This window comes from Heptranchias perlo, chromosome 21 (assembly GCF_035084215.1).
Source record: "Heptranchias perlo isolate sHepPer1 chromosome 21, sHepPer1.hap1, whole genome shotgun sequence".
NCBI classification, from domain to species: domain Eukaryota; kingdom Metazoa; phylum Chordata; class Chondrichthyes; order Hexanchiformes; family Hexanchidae; genus Heptranchias; species Heptranchias perlo.
In genome coordinates this window covers 50758552-50774563 of record NC_090345.1, presented here as the reverse complement: position 1 = coordinate 50774563, position 16012 = coordinate 50758552, and the positions used below count along the sequence as shown (strand labels likewise).

General features: G+C 46.2%; 1 protein-coding gene across 1 annotated transcript in view; it reads left to right on the top strand.

Moving 5' to 3' along the window:
* LOC137340229 (hexokinase HKDC1-like) overlaps nucleotides 1-16012 on the top strand; it is a 220220-nt gene that overhangs the window by 146889 nt on the left and 57319 nt on the right. The window contains exon 9 of the mRNA XM_068002645.1: nucleotides 8080-8199. Coding sequence (XP_067858746.1) covers nucleotides 8080-8199 — 120 coding nt within the window. The remainder of the gene's footprint in view (nucleotides 1-8079; nucleotides 8200-16012) is intronic.

Here is a 16012-nt window from a genome sequence, read left to right as displayed (position 1 = left end):
CTCTACAGCTGCCCCTGCCACCAGTGTCTGCTTGTGCTCACTTGTGAGTGGTGAATCACCATGTGACAATCCAACTAACTGTTTAACAAGACCCACTGAGCTGTGAGTATCTGCGCTGGTGCATGGTAATATGTCCTGAGAAGGAATCAGGTCCTCCAAGAAATCGTCATCAGGAAGTCCACAGTCTACTGCTCTGCACTTGAAGGCTCATGAGGAGAGAAGAAACAGATATGAATTAGTATTGGAAATGTAGCAATGTTGCCACTCAGCATAATTACATTTATCATATTTCAGTCGATGCTAAAAACAAGTCAACACGACCATGTCTTGTAGGAGATGTGGGTCGGAGATATTTAATTCTGTCACCAGGCAGCTGTGAAGTCTCAGTCTCTCCATCTCCAACAGGGATGCAGAGATGCCACTGATCTCCATGGCTGCTTCCTCTGCTGATGTCAGCTGCACTATCTGTGGCAGATCACCCCTGGTCCTCTCCCTCTCCCTTTTGTGCTTGCTTCTCCTGCAACATACCTATGAGTCACTATAAGACATGTCTTCACCCCATGGAAGCAGTACATTCAGTGAGGGTGACTATCAGGCATCACATCACATTGCATAAGGATTGGGGTGAGTGGCAGCGGTGGATGAATAAACAGGGAGGTGAGGAAGTGCATAGAAAGTGAAGGATGGGTGCTACTGAAACTTAAGTGGGTGTGAGGAGTGATGTGATGGAGTACATATAAGATTGAAACGTATAAGATTATGAGGGGGCTTGACAGGGTAGATGCTGAGAGATTGTTTCCCCTGCCTGGAAAGTCTAGAACTAGGGAGCATAGTCTCAGGATAAGGGGTCGGCCATTCAAGACTGAGATGTGGAGGAATTTCTTCACTCAGTGGATTGTGAATCTTTGGAATTCTCTATACCAGAGGGCTGTGGATGCTCAGTCGTTGAATATATTCAAGGCTGAGATTGATAGATTTTTGGAATCTCAGGGAGTCAAGGGACATGGGGATCAGACAGTAAAGTGAAGTTGAGGTCAAAGATCAGCCATGATCTGATTGAATGACGGAGCAGGCTCCAGGGGCCGTATGGCCTACTCCTGCTCCTATTTCTTATGTTCTTGTGTTCTAAGTACACTTGACAAGTCAGAGTGAGGAGGTGGTGGTGTGTACTACAGGATTTAGGTGATTCTGCAACCGTACTCACCTTTCCTGACCTGGTTAGGTCATTAAAGCTCTTCCTGCTCTGAATCCATGTACGGCGCACCATGCTCCTGCTGCTCATGTCCTCAGCCACCTCCAACCATGCCTTCTTGGTGACAGCAGCAGGTTTCTTATGTCCCGTTGCTGGGGAAGGTTTTCTCCTTCCTGCACCCAGTACATCAAGTGATGTGTGGTTAAAGGGGGGTGCTGAGTCATTCTTTAAACTTTGGTGTCTCTAAACAGAACTTCCCAACTCCTCCAAATTCCATCTTTGAATTGGCCCTTTAAATTGTCGAGTTGAGATCGTGTCATGTAGATTCACATGACGCCCATTGTCGCGCATTGGGAAATCCAGAAGTAAAATTATTATTAGGGAGCCATGTCGAAATTGGACATTCCAACCTGCCAAAACTTCTTCCGGGTTTCGTACCGGCTATCGTCCCGTTCCTCACCGCCACCCCCCTCCCGCCCCGCTCAGAACCCACCTCTGCGTTATTATCGGGTCCTATGATTCTATTTAAGAAGGACGGGAGAGAGATGAACATGGAAATGATAGGCCTATTAGTCTAATAGTTGTGGTGAAGTTACTAGAATCTGTTATTAGGGACAGAGTGACTGAGCATTTGGACAAATATGAGCTGATCAGAGAGAGCCAGCGTGGATTTGTAAAGGGTAAGTCATGTCTAACAAACCTAATTGAATTTTTTGAGGAGGTAACTAACGTGGTAGAAAAGGGAGTGTCTACAGATGTTGCTTATATGGACTTCCAGAAGGCATTTGACAAGAATCGACAAAAATGAAAGTGCATGGAATTGGAGGCAACCTATTGGCTTGGATAGGGAATTGGTGAGGAGGCAGGAGGCAGAGAGTAGAGATAATGGATATGTGGTCAAATTGGCAGGATGTGACTCGTGGAGTCCCCCAGGGATCTGAACTGGGGCCACAGTTTTTCACTATATTTATAAATTATTTGGATGGAGGAACAGAGAGCCGTATATCCAAGTTTGCTGACAATGCTAAGTTAGGAGACACAGTAAATAGTATAAATGGGAGGAGAAAGTTGCAATGGGACATCGATGGGGCAGAACTGTGGCAGATGGAGTTCAATGTGGAGAAGTGTGAGGTCATCCACTTTGGACCCAAGAAAGATCGATCAGAGTATTTTCTAAATGGTGAGAAGCTCGGAACTGTGGAGAAGCAGAGAGATTAGAGCAGGGCTGTTCAGGGGTGATGTCAGAAAGCACTTTTTCACACAAAGGCTAGTGGAAATCTGCAACTCTCCCCCTCAAAAAGTTGTTGAGGATTGGTCAATTGAAAAATTCAAAACAGAGATAGATGGAAATGATGCATTTTGGAAGGTAAAATGAGGAGAAACAATATGAACAAAATGATAAAATGTTAAAGTGGGTGCGGGAACAGAGAGACCTGGGGGTGCATGTACACAAATCTTTGAAGGTGGCAGGACAAGTTGATAAAGCTGTTAAAAAAAGCATATGGGATCCTGGGCTTTATTAATAGAGGCACAGAGTACAAAAGCAAGGAAGTTATGTTAAAACTTTATAAAACACTGGTTGGGCCTCAGCTGGAGTATTGTGTTCAATTCTGGGTACCACACTTTAGGAAAGATGCCAAGGCCTTAGAGAGGGTGCAGAGGAGATTTACTAGAATGGTACCAGGGATGAGGGACCTCAGTTAGGTAGAGAGACTGGAGAAGCTGGGGTTGTTCTTCTTAGAACAGAGAAGGTTAAGGGGAGATTTAATAGAGATGTTCAAAATTATGACGGGTTTTGGTAGAGTAGATAGGGAGAAACTGTTTCCAGTGGCAGGAGGGTCGGTAACCAGAGGACACAGATTTAAGATAATTGGCAAAAAAGCCAAAGGGGAGATGAGGAAAATTTTTTTTACGCAGCGAGTTGTAATGATCTGGAATGTGTTGCCTGAAAGGGCGGTGGAAACAGATTCAATTGTAACTTTCAAAAGGGAAATGGATAAATACTTGAAGGGAAAAAATGTGCATGGGTATGGGGAAACAACAGGGGAATGGGACTAATTGAATAGCTCTTTCAGAGAGCTGCCATGGGCACAATGGGCTGAATGGCCTCCTTCTGTGCTGCATGATTCGATGATTTTTGTTAGGTGAGGGTATTAAGAGATATGGAGCAAAGGCAGATAAATGGAGTTGAGGTACAGATCAGCCATGATCTAATTGAGTGAGGGGCTGAATGGCCTCCTCCTTTTCCTCTTTTCCTATGTAATATCATTTAAATGGGAATTGGACATGGATTTGAAAAGCAATAGTATAAATGGATACGGGGGTAGGGTGGGGTATTGGGATCAGAGCGGATAACTCCAGCTCCTTCTGTACTGTAATTTCTATGATTCTATGACACACTGGTGAAGTTGAGGTTGGGACAGAGTAGAAGGAACTTTATTCAGCTTCTCACCATGCTCTGTCTGACCTCAGACTGCTTGACGTTAACATTAAATGCTCGGACCCAGTTACCTCTCTGGTGCTAGGGACAAGGATGTCACGGAGCGGCTGCAGGGCATTCTGGAGGGGAAGGGTGAACAGCCAGTAGTCATGGTCCATATCGGTACCAACGACATAGGTAAAAAAAGGGATGAGGTCCTGCAAGGTGAATTTAAGGAGTTAGGAGATAAATTAAAAAGCAGGACCTCAAAGGTAGTGATCTCAGGATTACTACCAGTGCCATGTGCTAGTGAGTATAGGAACAGGAGAATAGACCAGATGAATACGTGGCTGCAGGGATGGTGTAGGAGGGAGGGATTTAGATTCCTGGGACATTGGGACCGGTTCTGGGGAAGGTGGGACCTGTACAAGCGGGACGGGTTACACCCGAGCAGGACCGGGACCGATGTCCCCGCAGGGGTGTTTGCTAGTGCTGTTGGGGAAGGTTTAAACTAGAATGGCAGGGGGATGGGAACCTGAGCAGGGAGTCAGAGGAGGGGGAAACAAGGATAGGAACAAAAGACAGAGGGGGAAGAAGCAAAAGTGGAAGGCAGAGAAAACAAGGGCGAAAAACAAATAGGGCCAGAGTGCAAAATAAAACTAAGATGACTAGCAATCTTAAAAAGACAAGTCTAAAGGCATTGTGTCTTAATGCACAGAGCATTCGCAATAAGCTAGATGAATTAACACGTAGATATTAACGGTTGTGATATAGTTGCGATTACGGAGACATGGCTGCAGGGTGACCAAGGATGGGAACTGAACATCCAGAGGTATTCAATATTTAGGAAGGACAGGCAAAAAGGGAAAGGAGGTGGGGTAGCGTTGTTAGTAAAGGAGGAAATCAATGCAATAGTGAGGAAGGATATTGGCTCGGAAAATCACGATGTGGAATCTGTATGGGTGGAGCTAAGAAACACCAAGGGACAGAAAACGTTGGTGGGAGTTGTCTATTGGCCCCCAAACAGTAGTGGAGATGTAGGGGAGGGCATTAACCAGGAAATTAGAGACACATGCAAGAAGGGTTCAACTATAATCATGGGTGACTTTAATCTACATATAGATTGGTCAAACCAAATTAGCAATAATACTGTGGGGGAGGAATTCCTGGAATGTGTATGTGATGGATTTCTAGACCAATACGTTGAGCAACCAACTCGACAACAGGCGATCCTAGACTGGGTATTGTGCAATGAGAAAGGATTAATTAAAAATCTTGTTGTGCGGGGTCCCTTAGGGAAGAGCGACCATAACATGATAGAATTCCTCATTAAGATGGAGAGTGAAGTAGTTGAATCCGAAACTAGGGTCCTGAATCTAAATAAAGGAAATTACGAAAGTATGAGGTGTGAGTTGGCGATGATAGATTGGGGAACTTTACTGAAAGGGATGATGGTGGATAGGCAATGGCTAATATTTAAAGAACGTGTGCAGGAATTACAACAATTAATCATTCCTGTCTGGAGCAAGAATAAAACAGGAAAGGTGGCTCAACCGTGGCTTACAAAAGAAATTAGGGATAGTATTAGATCCAAAGTGGAGACATATAAAATTGCCAGAAAAAGCGGCAAGCCTGAGGATTGGGAGCAGTTCAGAATTCAGCAAAGGAGAACAAAGAGATTGATTTCGAGGGGAAAAATAGAGTATGAGAGTAAACTAGCAGGGAACATAAAAACTGAGTGTAAAAGCTTCTATAAATATGTCAAGAGAAAAAGATTAGTGAAGACAAATGTAGGTCCCTTACAGTCAGAAATGGGGGAAATTATAATGGGGAACAAAGAAATGGCAGAACAATTAAACACATACTTTGGTTCTGTCTTCACAAAGGAGGATACAAATAACCTCCCAGAAATGTTAGGGAACCAAAGGTCAAGTGAGAAGGAGGAACTGAAGGAAATCAGTATGAGTAGTAAAATAGTGCTAGGAAAATTAATGGGGCTGAAGGCTGACAAATCCCCAGGGCCTGATAATCTACATCCCAGAGTACTAAAGGAAGTGGCCCTGGAAATAGTGGATGCATTGGTGATCATCTTCCAAAATTCTATAGACTCTGGAACAGTTCCTACAGATTGGAGGGTGGCAAATGTAACCCCACTATTTAAAAAAGGAGGGAGAGAAAAAACAGGGAATTACAGACCAGTTAGCCTAACATCGGCAGTGGGAAAAATGCTCAAGTCTATTATAAAAGATGTGATAACAGAACACCTGGAGGGCATTAACGGGATTGGACAAAGTCAGCATGGGTTTATGAAAGGGAAATCATGCTTAACAAATCTACTGGAGTTTTTTGAGGATGTAACTAGTAGAATAGATAGGGGAGAACCAGTGGATGTGGTGTATTTGGATTTTCAGAATGCTTTTGATAAGGTCCCACACAAGAGGTTAGTGTGCAAAATTAAAGCACATGGGATTGGGGGGAATATACTGGCATGGATTGAGAATTGGTTGACAGACAGGAAACAGAGAGTAGGAATAAACGGGTCTTTTTCCGGGTGGCAGGCAGTGACTAGTGGGGTACCGCAGGGATCAGTGCTTGGGACCCAGCTATTCACAATATAGATCAATGATTTGGATGAGGGAACTAAATGTAACATTTCCAAGTTTGCAGATGACACAAAACTGGGGTGGAATGTGAGCTGTGAGGAGGATGCAAAGAGGCTCCAATGTGATATAGACAAGTTCGGTGAGTGGGCAAGAACATGGCAGATGCAGTATAACGTGGATAAATGTGAGGTTATCCACTTTGGTTGTAAAAACAGAAAGGCAAATTAATATCTGAATGGCGATAGATTGGGAAAAGGGGAGGTGCAACGAGACCTGGGTGTCCTTGTTACCAGTCCCTGAAAGCGAGCATTCAGGTGCAGCAAGCAGTTAGGAAGGCGAATGGTATGTTGGCCTTCATTGCAAGAGGATTTGAGTACAGGAACAGGGATGTCTTACTGCAGTTGTACAGGGCCTTGGTGAGACCACATCTGGAGTATTGTGTGCAGTTTTGGTCTCCTTATCTGAGGAAGGATGTCCTTGCCATGGAGGGAGTGCAACGAAGGTTTACCAGACTAATTCCTGGGATGCCAGGACTGACGTGTGAGGAGAGATTGGGTCGACTAGGCCTATATTCACTCGAGTTTAGAAGAATGAGAGGTGATCTCATCAAAACATATAAAATTCTAACAGGACTAGACAGACTAGATGCAGGGAGGATGTTCCCGATGGCTGGGGAGTCCAGAAGCAGGGGTCACAGTCTCAGGATACAGGGTATGCCATTTAGAACTGAGATGAGGAGAAATTTCTTCACTCAGAGGGTGGTGAACCTGTGGAATTCTCTACCACAGAAGGCAGTGGAGGCCAAGTCATTCGATGTATTCAAGAAGGAGATAGATATATTTCTTAATGCTAAAGGGATCAAGGGATATGGGGAAAAAGCGGGAACAGGGTACTGAGTTAGACGATCAGCCATGATCATTTTGAATGGCGGAGCAGACCCGAAGGGCCGAATGGCCTACTCTTGCTCCTATTTTCTATATTTCTATAACATCCCTAACCTTGATGAAAACAAAAACTCACACAAAAAAATAAACTCCCCAGATTAGCCCAGCCATACAGACTGGGAAGGTGTTGGGTTTGATTCCTTGTCTGTACTGAGTTAGGTGGCAGCACAGATGCTGCAATTGCCCTTTGATTAGATAAGAGAAACATCAAGCTGGACTTCTGCCCCTTATTGGTATCGAGCTCCCCCTGCTCCAAGTGGACATGTATGAGTGCCTAGTGAGGGCAGAGTCGGGCTCAGTAGTGCACTGGTGCATACAATATCCATCACATTGCTCACTTTCATTGCTCTCTGTGACTGGTCTTTCTTACTCCAGATTCTTCAGCAAAATACTCAAGAACACGATTAGTACAAAAAGCTAAAAGATCAAGTTTAAAGTCTTAAAATAAAACTTAGAAAAGATGAGTACTCGAAATACAGAGGCTGCCAGCACCTTAGGGAAGCAGTTACACACTAATTGCTCAGTGGGTATAGGCACCACCTGCTGTAATATTAAGCAATGTAGACCATGTAGGTCTCGGTCCATGCTTATTTAGCTGCCCTCAGCTGAGATGGTCGTAATCATGACACAATTGACCACAGTGCACCTTGTCAAGGGAAGGGACGATCAGCGAAGGCTGAAATCCTGCTGGAATGTGTGCATATATGGATATCAGGTGAGGACAGGGTCGAGCTTGGCTGGGTCACTGTCCATGGAAAAGCTTTGAAGAATGGGCTGTTGGGTAAGGATGCTGGAGAATGGTTGACCCCTGTGGACCTGTGCCCCCATTAGGGTTCTCTACCTTTTGAAGGGGAGGGGAGAAAACTAGGAGGAAAAAAGAAATGAAGTTGTAACTTAATGTGTGAGGTGTTTTGATTACAGCTGTTCGACCACATTGTGGAATGCATCTCTGAATTCCTGGAGTATATGGGTATACGAGGCGCCCAGCTGCCCGTGGGCTTTACCTTCTCCTTCCCTTGTTTGCAGAATCGGCTGGATCAGGCAAGTCCATACAATGTTGTGGGTGATTTATTCCCTTCAGTTATAAATAAATAGAATGTGCAGTGATGTTAGTCTAGTATTAAAATATGGAATCACCATCACAAAATAAATAAGGATTAGAGATGCCATTCAGCCCATCTTGGGTCATCCATCCCTCCAGCCCCTCGTTCACAGCATTCAGCTGGGAATAGCTCCAGGACTTCTACCTTTACAGTTCATTCAAACTGTTTGTCACTTTGTGTGAAGAGCTTGCTGCAATCAATTTTAAATTTGTCTTTGAGCAGCTTGTACCAATGTCTCAGTAATATTCCAGGTTTATCTTTTCTAAACAATGTTTTACATTTTGTGGCTTCATTCGTTCCCCTCTCATTGACCTTTCAAGGTTCACAGCCTAAGTTTCTCCAGCCATTCCTCATAGTTCAGATCTCTGACACTGAGGCTTGTGGCTCTTCCCTGCATCGTCTCCAGGGTTTAACTATTTCCTATGTGTCTCGGTGACCAAAACTGGGCGCTGTAGTCAAGATGCAGACTGTCTCTACAATTTTAGCATAATATCCTCCTGTTGTGTTCTACTGATTTAGCAATATAGTTTGGCATTCTGACTGAGTGTTGCTGCACAGTAACTGGGCATGTTAAGTGCCGAGTCTACTAACATCCTCCAAACTCTTTTGGCTTCACCCGTAGCTAGTTTGGCACCATTCATAGAATACATATGTCAACCATTTTTCTTCCAATGTACAGTATCTTATTGTCAAATTTTGGGGTTTTCTTTTTAACCATTCTTTGACAAAGAATTCAGAAAAAGAGTTACCATTAAATGTTGGATTTTTAAAGCACAGTGTACAGAAATACATTTAGAACAAAATGCACTTTGATGAAAGGTGGTTACTCAGCTAGTTGTTCTCATCAAAGATTGCAAAAATTTAGCAATTTGTCTCAGTAATCGGAAAACACCTCATGCCCATTTTGTTGGGAAATCTTCGATCCCAGGCTGTGAACACAAGGAGATACAAATAGAGAGAGAGAGAGAGACGCACACAAGCAGTCAGTCAGGACTTGAAACAGAGAGCTGCAAGGACAAGCTTTTACCAGGCCCAGAGGTTTAGTATGCAGGAGGATAGTCAGGAGTTAGGAGTTATTTTGTTTCAGTCAAGTGAGATGATCCACTGATGTGGAACACGTATAGTGTGTTCATTATTTTGTATTATTACACAGAAAAGTTGTACTGATTGAACTAAGTGGGGGTGAAATTCATCTCGGGTCTGTAGTGCAAAATGGACAACAGAGCATCAGCAGCCAGTTTGACACTCCACCTGCCTGATTTCGTCTTATCAAGTGTTTTCTCAGTCCACCGTCAAAAAGGTTGAAGAAGTACATGTAAGGGCATGTGTGAATGACATGATATCCAATGTTATAACCGCTAGGCTATGCTATTGTATAAGTAGATATTTGGCCATGTGAGGCAATTGGGAAGTGTGAGGTCATCCACTTTGGACCTAAGAAAGATCGAACAGAGTATTTTCTGAATGGTGAGAAGCTCGGCACTGTGGATGAGCAGAGAGATTTAGGGGTCCAAGTACAGAAATCACTAAAAGCTAGTGGACAGGTACAAAAAATAATTTAAAAGGCTAATGGAATGTTGGCCTTTATCTCAATGGGAAGATACAAAGGGGTGGAAGTTATGTTACAGCCGTACAGAGCTCTGGTCAGACTCCATCTGGAGTACTCCATTCAGTTCTGGGCATCGCTCCTCAGGAAAGATATATTGGCCTTGAAGGGGGTGCAATGCAGATTCACCAGAATGATACCGGGCTAAAAGGGTTAAATTATGAGGACAGGTTGAATAAACTTGGTTTGTGCTCCCTTGACTAAAGGAGATTGAGGGGTGATCTGATCGAGGTGTTTAAAATGATAAAAGGATTTGATAGGGTAAATACAGAGAAACTATTTTCTTGGGTGGGGGAATCCAGAACAAGAGGACATAGGGCTCGATTTTCGCACCCGCGATTGGGTGCGTTTGTGGCGGGGGGGCTGCGAAAATCGGGGATTCCCGGGGCGGGTCCGGAGCCAGGCTCCAACCCGCCCCATTTCCGGGTTTCCCCACTGACGCGCTGACATGCACGCACAGCCCCCGCATGTGGGACTCCCACCAGCAATTAAAGCCAGCGGGGTGCCACTTAAAGTACTTGAACAGGTACTTCAGGTTGTTTACAGACCTGATTGACCTGATATTTTAGGAGGGATCGAATTTTGCAATTAACTGAGACTGTTTCCCGTACTGTGGGAAACACATCCAGTTCAAATGGACGTGTTGCAGCCACCAGCCTGTGGCAGCTGCAAAGGTCCATTTGACAGGTGTGGGGGGAGACCCTCACTCATTGCAGGAGACCACTCTATCACTTTGGACAAAGTTTGGCCTCCACCACCCTCCTCCTAACATTCAAATGCATAAACTTGCACACTTACCCTGGTGTCCAGACACATTTACCTACCTTGTGGACCCCCTCAGATGTACATCTTCCGGATGGGGGCCTCCGTAGCTGCAGTCATGACCTCCTCGGAGGACGAACAGCATCACCAGCCTTGTCGGCCACGCCAGCCACCTCTGACACGTGGAGCTCCACAACACAGTGCTGTGACACATCCACCTGTACAGCAGGAGGGAGGGCAACCGCGGAGAGAGATGCGTCGCAGAGGGCACTACCCTCGCCACATGGTCCACAGACCGAGGCTGAGCCTCCTGGACCTCTCTGAGCAGCAGTGCACACGGAGGCTCAGAGTCACTCAACATGTAGTCGTGGACATCTGCAGCCTCCTTCATGCCGAGCTGCTCCCGGCTGGCCCGAGCACCATCTTCTTACCTGTCGCTGTCAAAGTCACCACTGCCCTCAACAACTTCTCCTCCGCATCCTTCCAGGGTGCAACCGGGGACATCGCCGACGTCTCTCAGTCGTCTACACAAAAGAGCCCTGCAAATACACCTACACCCACTCTGCAGTGACACAATGGGTGGCATCAGTTGTGGGTCTTCATTGTGATCCTCAGGAAAGGGCATTATTGCACAAACCAGACAAGATTCGCAAAGACGTGGCAGTAGTGGTGACAATATAATATGTAATGTGAATTGATCAGAAATTAAATACAGGTAAATACCATGACAAACCCTCAAACACCCTTGTGCATCCCCTTCATGCTCACGACACGTTTGCCTTACGCTTCCTACTGCACATATGTGATGCATGCCCTGTGGCTGCAGCACAGGTAGTGGCAGGTTGAGTGAGGCTCTCCATGAAAGAGATGCATGAGTGGGTGAGTATGAGATAGAGCCATGAGATTGTATGAGGATTGGGTTGAGTGGTAGTGGCGGGATGAGTACTGGCGAGGTGAGTAAGTGCAGGAAAGATCCAAGGTGAGGTAGCCAATTGGATACAAAATTGGCTTGACGACAGAAGACAGAGGGTGGTTGTCGAGGGTTGTTTTTCAAACTGGATGCCTGTGTCCAGCGGTGTGCCTCAGGGATCGGTGCTGGGTCCGCTGTTATTTGTTATTTATATTAATGATTTGGATGAGAATTTAGGAGGCATGGTTAGTAAGTTTGCAGATGACACCAAGATTGGTGGCATTGTGGACAGTGAAGAAGGTTATCTAGGATTGCAACGGGATCTTGATAAATTGGGCCAGTGGGCCGATGAATGGCAGATGGAGTTTAATTTAGATAAATGTGAGGTGATGCATTTTGGTAGATCGAATCGGGCCAGGACCTACTCCGTTAATGGTAGGGCGTTGGGGAGAGTTATAGAACAAAGAGATCTAGGAGTACAGATTCATAGCTCCTTGAAAGTGGAGTCACAGGTGGATAGGGTGGTGAAGAAGGCATTCAGCATGCTTGGTTTCATTGGTCAGAACATTGAATACAGGAGTTGGGATGTCTTGTTGAAGTTGTACAGGGCATTGGTGAGGCCACACTTGGAGTACTGTGTACAGTTCTGGTCACCCTATTATAGAAAGGATATTATTAAACTAGAAAGAGTGCAGAAAAGATTTACTAGGATGCTACCGGGACTTGATGGTTTGACTTACAGGGAGAGGTTAGACAGACTGGGACTTTATTCCCTGGAGAGTAGGAGGTTAAGGGGTGATCTTATAGAAGTCTATAAAATAATGAGGGGCATAGATAAGGTCGATAGTCAAAATCTTTTCCCAAAGGTAGGGGAGTCTATAACGAGGGGGCACAGATTTAAGGTGAGAGGGGAGAGATACAAAAGGATCCAGAGGGGCAATTTTTTCACTCAAAGGGTGGTGAGTGTCTGGAACGAGCTGCCAGAGGCAGTAGTAGAGGCGGGTACAATTTTGTCTTTTAAAAAGCATTTGGACAGTTACATGGGGAAGATGGGTATCGAGGGATATGGGCCAAGTGCAGGCAATTGGGACTAGCTTAGTGGTATAAACTGGGCAACATGGACATGTTGGGCCGAAGGGCCTGTTTCCATGTTGTAACTTCTATGATTCTATGATTCTATAAGATGAGGATGAGCTTTGAGTGGGTATGAGGGGTGATGTGACGGAGTAGTGTTGGCAGTGCAGAAGGAGATGTGGGGTGGGGGCGGTGATGTGGCAGACGGAGTGTAGGGGAATGAGTAAGTGTACTCACTTTGGCTGACCTACTGAGGTCATTGGAGCGCCTCCTGCACTGTATGCAGGTGGGCGATATGTTGGTGGTGCAGGTGACCTCCTCTGCCACCTCGAGCCAGGCCTTCTTGGTGGCAGAGGCAGGCCGTTTCCTCCCGCCCGCCGGGGGGAAGATCTCAGTCTCCCCCGCCTCCTCCTCACCCCATCCAATGATACCTGGAGTGAGGCATCATTAAACCTGGGAGCAGCCTTCCCCCTGGGCTGCTCCATGCTGTAATTTTTCCTATTTTCTGCAGCATCAGTCAGTGGAGGACTGCCCCTTTAAATAGAGCTCCTCCAGCTGACAGAACTTGCTGCGCATGCGCAGTCCGCCCACCGTGCAGCTTGCCAGCGGGGAACCCGGAAGCACAGGTAGGTGGCTCCAATTATCCTGTAATTGCGTGCGGAGCACCCCGATTTCACCGGGCACGTTGACCCCCCGCTGAGAACCCGCCGCCCTGCTCATATCGAGCCCATAATCTTAAAGTTAGAGCAAGGCCATTCATGGGTGAAATCAGGAAGCACTTCACACAAAGGGTAGTGGAAATCTGGAACTCTCTTCAATTACAACTTTCAAGACTGAGATCTATAGATTTTTGTTAGGGAAGGGTATAAAGAGATATGGATCAAAGGCAGGTAAATGGAGTTAAGATATCGATCAGTGATGAGCTAAGTGAATGGCTGAACAGGCTCGAGAGGCTGAATGGTCTACCCCTGTTCCTAGCTCATTCTGACACATAAATGACTGATGTCACTGAACCTGAGAAGATTTTAAGACCAGACCCTAAGCTTGTATCATATATTTATCTGTATGAATCTCACTTGCTGTTGTTCTGCCTACTTGGCCAATTTAACCAGTTTGCACTCACCTTCTCAATCTAAATTGTTCACCTAAATTAGAAACAGTAATACTGATCCCCAGGGAACCCCACTCTGTACATTCTACGACCTGCCCCTCCTCCCTCATCAATCATCCAACAGCTTCCTGCTGTTTCCTTTTCTTCAATCAATGTCTTATTCATTTCCAGGGTTTGGGGTCGATTTTATTGTTCCACCGTTTTACGCTGCGTCTGATTGAAGTCAATGGAACAGAGATCACCCGCTGGTGCTGCTTCCTGTTAAAAGTGACTCCTTTATCTTGAATTCCTATTGCTTTTAGTTAATGCATCAACCTCCATGGCCTGCATTATCCCAACCTAGAACTCAAACTGAATTGGCACAGTGGCGCAGGTCTTGAAGTTATATAGACTGTGAGGACAGGAAGCCATGTGTGGCACCAGCTACCTGGAATATCATGATATTTCTTTTATGTACTTGGTAAGCAACCAGTCACACTAAGCTTTAGTTCTACACAGCACAGCAGATGAGAATCATTTCAATCATGAAGGAGACCCTACGAGGTACATTACTCTTGGATAGTGGCAGCACTCTTACCTTCTGAGTCACAACGCTGTGGGTTCAAGCACCATCGCAGACTTCAGTACCTCCTTCAGGCTGACATTTCAGCGCAGTGCTGAGGGAGTGCTGCCGTGTCTGAGGTGCCGTCTTTCGGATGAGATGTTAAATCAATGTCCTGTCTGCCTGTTCAGGTGGACACAACAGACCACATGCCACTATTTGGGGACTTTGTCATGTGTTTTTTTTTTATTCGTTCACGGGATGTGGGCGTTGCTGGCAAGGCCGGCATTTACTGCCCATCCCTAATTGCCCTTGAGAAGGTGGTGGTGAGCCGCCTTCTTGAACCGCTGCAGTCCGTGTGGTGAAGGTTCTCCCACAGTGCTGTTAGGAAGGGAGTTCCAGGATTTTGACCCAGCGACAATGAAGGAACGGCGATATATTTCCAAGTCGGGATGGTGTGTGACTTGGAGAGGAACGTGCAGGTGGTGTTGTTCCCATGCGCCTGCTGCCCTTGTCCTTCTAGGTGGTAGAGGTCACGGGTTTGGGAGGTGCTGTCGAAGAAGCCTTGGCGAGTTGCTGCAGTGCATCCTGTGGATGGTGCACACTGCAGCCACAGTGCGCCGGTGGTGAAGGGAGTGAATGTTTAGGGTGGTGGATGGGGTGCCAATCAACCGGGCTGCTTTATCTTGGATGGTGTCGAGCTTCTTGAGTGTTGTTGGAGCTGCACTCATCCAGGCAAGTGGAGAGTATTCCATCACACTCCTGACTTGTGCCTTGTAGATGGTGGAAAGGCTTTGGGGAGTCAGGAGGTGAGTCACTCGCCGCAGAATACCCAGCCTCTGACCTGCTCTCGTAGCCACGGTATTTATATGGCTGATCCAGTTAAGTTTCTGGTCAATGGTGACCCCCAGGATGTTGATGGTGGGGGATTCGGCGATGGTAATGCCGTTGAATATAAAGGGGAGGTGGTTAGACTCTCTCTTGTTGGAGATGGTCATTGCCTGGCACTTATCTGGCGCGAATGTTACTTGCCACTTATGAGCCCAAGCCTGGATGTTGTCCAGGTCTTGCTGCATGCAGACTCGGACTGCTTCATTATCTGAGGGGTTGCGAATGGAACTGAACACTGTGCAATCATCAGCGAACATCCCCATTTCTGACCTTATGATGGAGGGAAGGTCATTGATGAAGCAGCTGAAGATGGTTGGGCCTAGGACACTGCCCTGAGGAACTCCTGCAGCAATGTCCTGGGGCTGAGACGATTGGCCTCCAACAACCACTACCATCTTCCTTTGTGCTAGGTATGACTCCAGCCACTGGAGAGTTTTCCCCCTGATTCCCATTGACTTCAATTTTACTAGGGCTCCTTGGTGCCACACTCGGTCAAATGCTGCCTTGATGTCAAGGGCAGTCACTCTCACCTCACCTCTGGAATTCAGCTCTTTTGTCCATGTTTGGACCAAGGCTGTAATGAGGTCTGGAGCCGAGTGGTCCTGGCGGAACCCAAACTGAGCATCGGTGAGCAGGTTATTGGTGAGTAAGTGCCGCTTGATAGCACTGTCGACGACACCTTCCATCACTTTGCTGATGATTGAGAGTAGACTGATGGGGCGGTAATTGGCCGGATTGGATTTGTCCAGCTTTTTGTGGACAGGACATACCTGGGCAATTTTCCACATTGTCGGGTGGATGCCAGTGTTGTAGCTGTACTGGAACAGCTTGGCTAGAGGCGCAGCTAGTTCTGGAG